The sequence below is a fragment of the Pelmatolapia mariae genome, linkage group LG17, assembly GCF_036321145.2.
Source record: "Pelmatolapia mariae isolate MD_Pm_ZW linkage group LG17, Pm_UMD_F_2, whole genome shotgun sequence".
Classification (NCBI taxonomy): domain Eukaryota; kingdom Metazoa; phylum Chordata; class Actinopteri; order Cichliformes; family Cichlidae; genus Pelmatolapia; species Pelmatolapia mariae.
Genome location: NC_086242.1, coordinates 13694245 through 13705359, shown reverse-complemented (window position 1 = coordinate 13705359; position 11115 = coordinate 13694245). Strand labels below are relative to the sequence as shown.

General features: G+C 42.2%; 1 protein-coding gene across 1 annotated transcript; it reads right to left on the bottom strand.

Moving 5' to 3' along the window:
- Positions 1-1042: 1042 nt before the first annotated feature.
- Positions 1043-9729, bottom strand: btg1 (B-cell translocation gene 1, anti-proliferative). The gene is made up of 2 exons (XM_063500773.1): positions 9293-9729; positions 1043-5586 (listed from the first exon to the last, which is right to left on the bottom strand). The coding sequence occupies exons 1-2, from the start codon at positions 9435-9437 to the stop codon at positions 5183-5185; spliced, it is 549 nt and encodes a 182-aa protein (XP_063356843.1). The 5' UTR covers positions 9438-9729; the 3' UTR covers positions 1043-5182.
- Between the last annotated feature and the right edge of the window lie 1386 nt (positions 9730-11115).

Genomic DNA, 11115 nt, shown 5'->3' with positions numbered 1-11115 from the left:
TCCTTAACGTTGCCCAGTAATTTCGAATATCACTCCCAGCTCTCCGGCTGCTGAGGCCTTGTGCTAGGCAGCGTTTTTAGAAGTAACACAAGCCCAGTCACCTTTCCTCTCTTGTGTCCTCGTCTCTTGCCTAACCCGCTCTTCTAGTTCCCTCCTTTGTGTCAAAATAAGCCACATGTTTTTCTTTCTCCGCCTGCTGCTAAGCAACCTGGGGGATTCAGTGTTGAAAAGGATTGCAGTCTTAATCTAAACTCAGGGTTTCGCAGAGTCAGCTGTTTTGGGTGCAGTAGTATTGTAAATATTGGTGCAATGTCAGTTTGCCGTTTTTTCCAGTGATACCTAACAGTAACATCTGTTGCATCTTGTCATTTCCGAGGTGGAAGCACAGGCAGTTCCTTTTAGGCGGAAAATGGAACGATGGGTTTTATTCCAAATGCCTGAAAAATATTATGTGCATGAACATTAGATTTATTGATCAGCACAGGAAACAGGCCTTAGTCATGCTCCTAATGAAGAACTGCAACATTACTCAAAGCCACCCAGCTTTTCTCAGTTTTCCATGTTTATATGTTGCACAACAGTTAAAACATTAAATTGTGGCACCAAATGAGCCCAATTTGATTAAAGCCGGATAGTGGCTTTTCATGTTTTTAAAATCAGTGAGCTGAAATCTCTTTATACAAAGTGCAGCTCACTGTCCCGAGACAGAACTGTTAGTGAGGCAAGAGAATTGCTGACTTGATCTCTTCTCTCCAGTCCTCTTGGTACAGATGGCTCAGTCTTTAAAGCATTGTAGGTCAACTACCAATCTGGCTTGAGCGACAGCACGGCATCAGAGCTTAGTTTGTATTGCTCCTGCTTCATTCAGTCAAGTAGCTTTTATTTTATTGATTAACGTCTGTATTAATATGTCTTCCCCGCCCCTGTCCCCATTTTGAAATGTAAAGCTATCAGTGAGTACAGAAGTAAATGATGACACAATTCAAAGGGAATTATGATGCCAAGATAGGAAATCTTTTATTACAGAGAAAAAAAACAAAACTTTTCTTCCAAAATATAGAAATCTGTACAACTTCCGCACAATCAATTTACATGAACTGTACAAATTTACAGCAGTTCATCACAACATACCCAAGGAAAAATAAACTGAACACGATAAAGATGTACTGACATGAAATCACAAGATACAGCTTTTCTTCTTGGGTAAGCTCAGATTTTTTTGTTTATTTTCTTGTTTTATACGTAAATAGAAAAAAAAAAAGGGGGGGGAAAAAAAAAACAGAAAAGAATGAACAAAAAAAAGAAAAAAACAAAACAAAGAAAAAAAAAAAAAAAAAACACCAAAGGATACGTCAACAGTCACAGATCATGGAAACTAATAATTTTACCAGAACAACTTTGGTCCTTGCCAACACTCCCATCACAAATGGCTTCACTTACGAAAAAGCATTATCCATGTTAAAAGATGAAATACAAAAAAGGAATACCTCTGAAAAACAAAAAGGAAACAAAACACCTCAGCATAGAAATTATTGGCACTTCCCATGTGTAATGTTATGTACTCTACCATTTGTTGTACAGTTACAATACATTCTACAATATGTAAAACACCTCAAATGTGAAAGTGGCAATAATTCAACTAATCGATGACAGTATTGACAACAACAACAACGAAACTGCTGTTCCCTTCCTGTTTCATATCTTAACATGCACAACGTTTCCATAAGAGTTATTTATTGAATGTCTGAGGCCTGAGTTTGGCAATACATTCCAGGAGAGACTCCTCGCGTCTCAAAAAAATGTCGCACAACTTCAACATTTAGTGCATTTATGTGCTATTTTACCTCTGACTACTCAAAGCACTCTCACAACAATTTTTGTAATCTAAGTGCGCACAAGCTGAATGGATGCCATTTAAATAGTTAACATTAACTGAGGACTTTAAACCATTTCAGGTGGTAGTAGCAAAGTCGAAAAGGTGTCCAAGGGGAATTTGGGTTTTTTTCTGTTTTAATTTTTTGAAGCCCCAGAAGAATTAAATTCTGTTAAAAACTGGGTTAGATCACCAGACTAAAAATCCTCTTAAAAAAAAAAAAAAAAAAAAAGAGGATGAAGAGGGCAAAATGGATATGAGTGGAAAGATGAGGAAAATCTAGCAGTGTGACCATAAAATACATCAAAAGCAGTGAGACGAGATGATCATCTCTCGTCTGAAATATAGACCAATCTCAAAACATCTCACGTGACATTAAAAAGCTTTAATGGAGCAGCATGATTTTAAAACTGGTGTCCACCATGGAAACCAAAGTGCTGGGCTCTCAGCCCAGCAAGCTCTCCTCCATCTGCCCAACATGGAATAACTGCTTTTCACAGATTGCTGAAGGGAGTATCAGCAGAGAACAGGGTGCAGGGGGGTTAGGGGGGTTGCAGTGCGTCAAAGGCTATAGCTATATTACCCATGATCCTCTCAAGCTTAGGGGAGCTTAAACACCCATAGGTCTGGTGATGAGCGGCGAACCAGCCTGCCGTGACAGATTTGGCCAGTGGCTAAGGCCTGAGCAACACCCGTAGCCGTTCTAGCATCTGTTCCATCATCCTGTTACCCATTCAACCCCAGAACCGGGAGTGGAGTGGGGGTACACCAGACAGCCACAACATCCTTTCATATGCATGTAAACAAAGTTGCTACGCAAACTCAGTAATTAAGTGCAGCGCGATCCAGTGAGATGAAAACAAAAAAACAATGGCCTTAGTACCCTCAATTCTTCATCTTTGATCCATGTTTCCTTGTCTCCCACTAGCCCACCCCCTTAAGTGCAGCTTGAGCACGCCAAGCGCGTGTGCTGGTTATCCATCACTGCTGAGGGAGGGTCGAAGGGTTCTGGTCAGGGTGGGGGATGTTGAACATGTCTGAGAGGGAGGGGGCTGGAGGGATTTTAGCTGCCCTGGACAAAAGAGTCCGGCCCTGGTCCCCGCCTCTCTCACACCAGTTCCCCATGCCTGCCTTCCTTACCCAGCTCCCTACGGTGGTGGATGATGATATGTGTCACATTAAGTCTACCTGCATCCACAGGGGGTCAGCTAGCAGCATGCTGGCCTGCTCTTGGCTAAACAGGAGGTCTGAGCTTAAGGGGGTGATATGTGGTACTTGAGGCACTCTAACCCTGACACCAGGACGGGTAGGGGCAGTTGAAGCTGCCAGGCTGGAAAGGGGACACCCTCGGCGAGGGTCCAGGCAGCACAATGCACCAGGTTGGCTCTCGTAAGCCTGGCATTAGTTAACATCACAAATGGCTCAAAATACTTGACAATGAGGTCTCCATAAGGCAGTGCACCTCCAATCCCCCCTCCAAAAAAAAAAAAAAAAAAAAAAAAATCTCTCTTTTACAAGACCTTTGAAACAATTAATGGAAATAGAAGTTTGATAAGGCCTGATTTTTTTTTTTTTTTACTTTTTTTCCCCAATTCAAGTTAAAGTTAAACTCTGAACACTTGATGCTCCAGACCTCCCTTTGGCCAAAGTGTCACAAAGTCATCACTTAGGTCAGACCTTTCAGGCAATTCTTTTTTTTTTTTTTTTTTTTTTTTTTTTTTTAAATCAGCAACATAAATCACCATCTGTGCATGTCAGAGGTGGTGTGCAGGGAGGGAGGGTGGGGGTAGCTTTGCATCGTGCCAGAATCAACAGTGCCATATGAATGGATAACAGAATGTTTTTAACATACCACCCAGAATACTCTCCACTTATATTAAAAAAAAAAAAAAAAAAAAACAGCTCTGAAATGTTCACAAATACAGTGTTAAAAGGTTTTGAAATCCATTGTTGCACACTCCCCACATGACCAGACATCAGTCCATGGCAACATTGGGAGCTACAGTATCATCAAACGGCTAAAAATGGGCAGGGCAGTAAGAATGGTGAGAACAGATGACATTTGAATGGATGGAATGCAAGCGATTTTCTCCAAAAGGTGCACATCCCACACAATCTCACGTCAAAGTGCATTCAATGTTAATTCTAACTGGGCCACAAGACCAAAATTTGGCTAAAAAGACCCCCCACCCCCATGCTACACATTGAGTTTTGGTAATGCAGGAGAAATGTTGAAGGAGAAAGGGGGCTAAATTAAACAACACAGGGACTTGATTGTGAATTTCAACAACATTCATTACCTAGAGGGAAGAGGAAAGTAAATGGATCGACTTTCCTTCCCTCAGAAAGCTACACAAACATGGGTGACAGGAGGGCGATGGTGTAACGGGACACGCTGGTATCCATAGGTAACAGGTGTCACAACACATTCCACTTGCACTTACATACAGGCCGGAGAGAAGGTTGGGATGAATGGTTTCTTTAAACTTGCTGTCGCGAGGAGAAGGGGGAGGAAGAGAAGTTAAGACCGTAAGCCCCTTTTTTTTTTTTTTTTTTAATCCAATGGCTAAAAGATAAAGAAAATATATTCCCTGTGGTCCAAAAAAGGGTTTTTATAGAAAATAGAGATGCTCTCATTGGGAGTTTCTTTACCTTGAGCTTGGATTTCATAGGGCACAGTCTGAACCTCAATTTCCTCCCCACCCAGGAAACAAAATAAATGAAAAACAGCAAACTGGGGAAAAAAGTTTTGAATTTTCTGATTCGGGGGTAGTTCTTAACGAAGAAAAAAAGTATCCATGTAATTTGGACTGCTGTTTCTGCAGTGGTGTGTTGAACATGTACCCATAGTAACCACAAATAAGTGCAAAGTCAATGCTGATAGCCCCCTCGGACACAGAGCCGATCACCGGCGTTTACAGTTGAGAGTGCAGGGGTAGGCGGAGCCAGTTTCCATGGGTGTTCCTGGTTGGTTGGTTTGTTAGTTTAGCTGCCCCAACAGTTCCATTTCCACAAAGCCTCTCCTAAAAAATGGAGTGCCCAGCTCATCCAATGACACAACAGAACAGATGATAATGGGGAGAGAGGGTAGAAAATAGCAAACCTACAAGGTTTCCATCACCTGGACGATAGGCCACATCCTCTGTTTTCTTTTTTTGTTTGTTTGTTTTTGTTTTTTCTTTTTTTTTTTCCTTCTTTCACTATTTCATTTCATATTCTTAGCTTTAAAAAGGCTCACCCTGGTCTAGCCAAATGACCAGCTATGGCGTGACCCTGAACAATAGTAGGCCTGGGTGACTATGTGCCGCTTTAACTAGACACAGTCATCATATTGTAGCCTTTGGAGGGACTGGTTCTTCCCAGCACCATCAGTTCCTCCTTGCAGCTGATGTGACTGTCCACCATAGGGTTCACTGCCCCGCTGTTTCCTGAGGGGGAGCTGGTGGTGGCTGTCACTGGCATTCCTCCCGGGCCAGGCTGCGACTCATACAGGACGCAGATGGATCCATCTTCGCCAATGCGGTAGGAAACCTCGAAGGGGTCCACCCAGAGCGTGAGCTCACTGGGCAGCAGCAGGTAGAGTTGCTGGATGGTCAGACCGATGCGCTGGCCTGCCTGCCACACCAGGGGGTCCATCTTGTGGTTGATGCGAATGCAGCGGTAACCTGAGCCCTTGCAGGGCCTGTCTGGAAACCAGTGGTGCTTATATTGCTCTGCAGGGAAACAAAGAGAGACAAGGTGGAGAAAATGTTTAGCTCTGACAAAAAAAAACAAAAACCAAAACCAGACCCTTGTTACTAACACGTCAAGACAGCAAGATCATGTCATAAGCAAAGAAGAAAAAACAAAAAACAAAGGCGTAGTAATGTAAGATAATACAGGAGCCAGAGATCTGCAGTAAACTGGAGGTTGCCAAAGGTTAAAGAGAAAGCAGACAGACTGTACTTTGTGTCAGATAAGCTCAGATGATTTAATAAGACTGTAAAAACAGCTAACCTAAAAAAGGGCATGATAAAATGAAAACAACAAAGCAATTTGATGATATATGATATGCTTAATATTCTCCAAGTCTTGATCAAACCTAATATCAACCAAAACATTATGTTCAGCACTTTTTGTTGGATCCCCATATTGTAAATGAGAACAGAGACACTTAATTAAGAATAGTATATCTTAATCTTGTGCTATGCGTTTAAGCCAGGAGGCAACTTAAATGTTTATAAATGAGATGCAACTGGTGCTGTCAAAGTAAGTCCAATGCATTATTATGTAAAAAGCATTTGCTGAAACCCGTTACTGGTTTAGACAGATCTTTTTCTGCAGAGAAATAAAAATGATTTAATACAGTTGATAAGTGCATTTATTCTCAGGGAACTACAGAATGTTTCTGTAGGTGTTCCTACAAATGTCTCATTTAGCCTAGAGCGCATCCAATTCACAAAGTGTACCTAGACGCACAGAAATACAGAGTTATTGAACGCTCCAGCAAAAAGAAAGGAAAAACACTATCACCTGTTACAGGCCTCATAAGCAACCATAAACAGGCCTACGTGACAAAAAAGGCTGCCACTGAATTGCACAATCCTTCCACTGGCCTTCCTCAGTGTCACAGTCTCCCATGACTGGCTGAACAAAAACACCAAAAGTGTCCCAGACAGCCATCTGGGGCAGCTCCGCCTCTTAAAGGGAAAGGGTTCCCATTTTTTCTTTTTGTTTTTTTTTTATAAATCTGTCCGTCTATGTGGAAGTTTCAGATGTGCGCTGAAACTAGTGATTCACAGTGGCGCTACTCTCGGTATGGGTCATATTACTGCGCAATGAGTAGCCAATCAGACAGTTAAGTGTTTGAGTTGAGTTTGTGTAAATGTTAAACGTGGCCCATATTTTTCTCGTAACTTCACTTTTAGCTCATAAAAAAGCCTGTCATCTTTCTCCTATGATAGCAGGACACTTTGCTAATCCCTTTTGTTCCAAGCGTTTTATTTACCAACCTCTCACTTTAAGATACACACCTACCCACCATTTACCCTGACAAGGCTCATCCATATTGAATTGCCATTGATGGTAACTTCATTGTAGCCAATGAAAAACAGGCTAAAGGAAGTGGGTCAGCATTCAGTCTAGGGCCCGGAGGCCACCTGTATGCACCCACCAGGATAATAACAACCCCTCCCTTCCTCCCCACCCTCCTCCTGTGCCTTATCGCAGGAGTCTGTATACTGCCGAGCTAATAGAGGGGCTGGCAGTCGTGAAAGAGCACAAGAGGCTTGATGAGCTTTCAGCCTCAGACAGAACCACAAAGGCAGCTACCTACCCCAGAGCAGCTGGGAAATGATCAGCTCAGCATGGCCTATTCTTAAAAACGAGGGCACATGGGAGGAGGAGGTGGAGAGAGAGAGAGAGAGAGAGGGGGGGGGGGGGGGGGATGGAAAAGTAAGCAGACGAGTGTGCGCTTAACCTAAAGAGTTTAACCAAAGAGGGTTGTTTACTCATTGTAGCTGACCTTGAACATGGCTCCGTTTTGGACCATTGGGTAGTTTCCATTTGAGAACCTTGTCTGTTACTTTTTTAGACAAACCAAGAACCTTGCCTTCTACAATTACACAATCTCTGTGGTTGCAATCTGGCCTTTGGGACTCATTTCCTCACTTCCCTTTGCGCAGCACAAACAGGAGGAGCGAGGAACTCTGCTTTTCAGCATGCAGACACAACAGTAACTGTGAGGATTCAAAGCACAAAAGAGCTCCGGCTGCCCTATTTTAGCAGCAGCAAGGCCCACGGGGTACTACCACACACTCTCTTTTGTTTTCACATATTTTCCTCATCCAAGAAAACAAAAAGCAAACCTGGACACGGTGGAGCCAATTTATTTTTCTTTTAGAAAATAAAGCTAATCAGTGTTGCATTTGCAGCAATACAAAGCTTATAATTTACACTATTTGTTCTAATTGATGTTTGCGATCACTAAATATAGGCTGTTCCAGTAGATTTCCCCTCCATTTTGCCTTTCCGTCTTCAACGTCTGCCTCTAGGCGCCCACCAAAACATCTCCCCTCCCCCCACAAAGGCCTCACAGCAGACTCCAACTTTTGTCTGTTTACATATGCAAACCCCCCTGAACTGACTGCTCACTGGCATTTTGTGCAAATGCTTAACTCATAATTTGCTCTACCCACACACTATACCGTACTGTTCATCCCTCCAACTGTATGATTGATAAATTAAAACCCCCTAGAACCATTTTCAGATATCAGCAGGTCCAAATGGTGACTTTTTGGTCATGATTGAAAGATGGAAATCTTTGCAATCTATTCTAAATAGAAACAAATAGCCTAACTTGCTCCACATGGACAGGATCCTGCAACCATTTAGCAGTTTAAGAGCTATTTTTGTGAGAGACTCCTATATAGGAAAATGTAGGTCATCTGCTGTTGCATGTGGATGGAATTAGACAGATGTATAGGAGCTTTAAGAGCCCCGAGAGAGGAATGCGTTTACAGCAAAAAATGAGACAATCCCTGAGCTGTACTGTTCTGCAACATCTGCTATAAAACTCAGTAATAGTCAAACTAAGCCTGGGTGTACAACTAAGGCTTCATTTCCTGAAAAGTAAAAGCACTGTTTTCTCCCTTGTCTACTCTCCATTCCTTATATACACATGTTAAGTGGACTGTGGGAGCCCTAATGAAATAAATGTAAGATGTGGTAAAATATGACCTCATCTTTTAACCGCATGGTAATACCAAAAAGAGTGACATATGTTGTGGAGCAAATCAACAACCTTCCAAATTTAACACAAAGCAGATAAACAAATGCAAATTAAGGGTGCTAAATATTAAAAGGTCGTGTACGCAGTGCCAAACAGCTAATAAAGTGTGGTCTTAACACTGACAGTCTTTCATTATTAAATCATTTCGTTCTTAGCATTACGTAATCGAGCAGCCTGTGTCGTCTCACTGGGGGATGTTTTTGCTCTATTCTCTGTGTGCACTATCGGGCGACTCAGAGGCGCACTTCCTTGTTCGAGCCAATCGAGCGTCCCTCTCCGTCTCCCCACCCCCACCCTTCAAGCTAAAAACAGCACACACATTAAACTTTAACCAATTCGTATTTTCAACATTTTTTTTACTTCGAAATATTATTTTGCGTCGACGAAAACTGGCGACAAATCGCCTTGGATCATCCAGTGCGTTTTCCTCTCTCCGACGTGCGCAGTTAGCGGTGCGCTATGGTAGCGCTGAAAGTGATACTTAGGAGAACAAAGAAAGGCTTCTTCTGAATCATTCTCAAATCTATTAGAACTCAACGTTAACCACCGATCCGTGAAACAAACCCCAAAGTCGATGTGTGGGATGGTATATTAGAAGTCTAAAAGGGATTTTGTGAACGGAAGTGGATTTTTTTTGCGTGTTTCCTTACCTGCCAAAATGTCCTGTAAGCTTTGGCTGAACGTTTGGACCTGTCGATCGTTTACGTGTCCTTTTACCCTCAGAAATCTCGACAGAAATCCGACGGCGGCGTTAATCTCTGGTTTCATCGTTCCCCGGGCACAAAGGGTATGCATTGAGAAAGGCAACGGCGACGATGCGTGCGCTTTTGTTGTTTTTCCCTCTGTTTGTCCGACTGTGTAGTCTTTCTGTCAAATTCGGAGCAGCGATCCTTATCTCTGGGCGCTTGGGTTGTTTCTCTTGGCATTTATTAGTCGAGGTAGAGGGGATTTCTCACTAGAGAGTCCGTGTGCTAGGACGGTACAGTGTTGGGAAATAGACGCCTGTTGTTGGTAAATACAGGGGGTTGGAGGTCCCTTGGTGAAACGTTAACCAACCCAAACACTCGCTTTCCTCCTCCAGAGTGAAGGTCCCGGAGCCTGTGAGTGTGCCTTTATACAGCTCCCTCCCTCCTCCTCACAGCTCCGTCATAAGCTGCTACAGCAACTACATCTCACCAATCCCAGGGCCTGCCACGGCCTGACGAGCCACATATAGGAGGAGTGTATGAGCCTTCACGTCACCGTTCTGAAAATAGAGGTACACGGCGTGAAATCGTGGTGCGTTCAGTCCCTGTTGGAAATTCGGGAAGTCAGGGGGGAGGGAAAAAGGGAAACAAAAGCACAAACGACGAAAAACAATCCAAACTCACACAATCCTGCTCGAGGACGTGAGTACATATATTTATGTCAGAATTTAAGACAGAACTAAGGGATGTTTGAAAATACTGGAAGTCCGCGCGGCCACATTTCGTGTTGACGAACCATTTTTGTTGTTTTTATTCTTTGCTTTGTTTATTTCCTTTTTATGCCCGCTTCTGTTGTTAATCCTTTACGCACACATATAGCATAAAGAAGAAATAAACAGTACCCGACAATCTGGCATTCAGTTTCTCTGTACTATTCAAAATAAACGTGTTCAAAAAACAGTTTTGTTTTAGAAAAAACTACTGGGGGAAAAGTCCGCTTTTGACGACTTTTAATGTTAAATGAGCGATCTTGAATTTACAATCACTTTTTACACGCGAGTGCGATGGTTTCTTTGTTGCAGTATCCTATTCACCATGCGCATATCTGTTCCAACAGGTCGTCACAGTGGCCTAGAGGAGCTTAACATGCCCAGCAGCTGTGTACGTTTCTTTCATGTCACCCCCCCAGTCTCACTTAACCCTTTCATCCCAGCCCTCTGCTGGATCCTGTTTAGTAAATGCACCCAGAGAAACAAACACACATAAAAAAGTTAAAAGTACAACACACATTCCAAAGTTCAGCTAGTTTTAAATTGAAAGAAAAATCTAGTTGGTTAAAAAAATGACAGCATTTTCAAACTATCTTACAAAAAATTACAGCTTTGTTCCCAGCACTGAAAACAACTGCAAATTTATTAACCATTTTTTCTTCTAAAACAGTCCAACAGACTTTTTTTTTCCACTTTATGCATCCCAGAAAGACTCATTAATACTAGAGGTTATATGAAATTACCCACATTCTTCCCCAGAAGCCAAAAACATATTTGAAGTTTCAGATTTTCTCTTTGAACATATTCCTGCATCTAGAATACATAGTCATTCTATCACTGTAATAAAAATTAGGGTCAAGAATTGACTTCAACATAAAATATGACTATTTTAAAAGCAGAGTGCATTTAAAAACAATCTCTGCTTTGTCGTGAAGCTTTGTAGTACAGAAAGTAAATGTCAGAACTACTATTTAAGGGTTGTTTCCTTCTTCTTACGTCAAATAAACGTAGACAGAA

Coding starts and splice junctions, on each gene's coding strand:
- btg1 (XM_063500773.1), bottom strand. CDS start 9,437: ATGCATACCCTTTGTGCCCGGGGAACGATGAAACCAGAGATTAACGCC. Junction 5,587..9,292: donor CTTACAGGACATTTTGGCAG/GTAAGGAAACAC, acceptor GTTTCCCTGCAG/AGCAATATAAGCACCACTGG.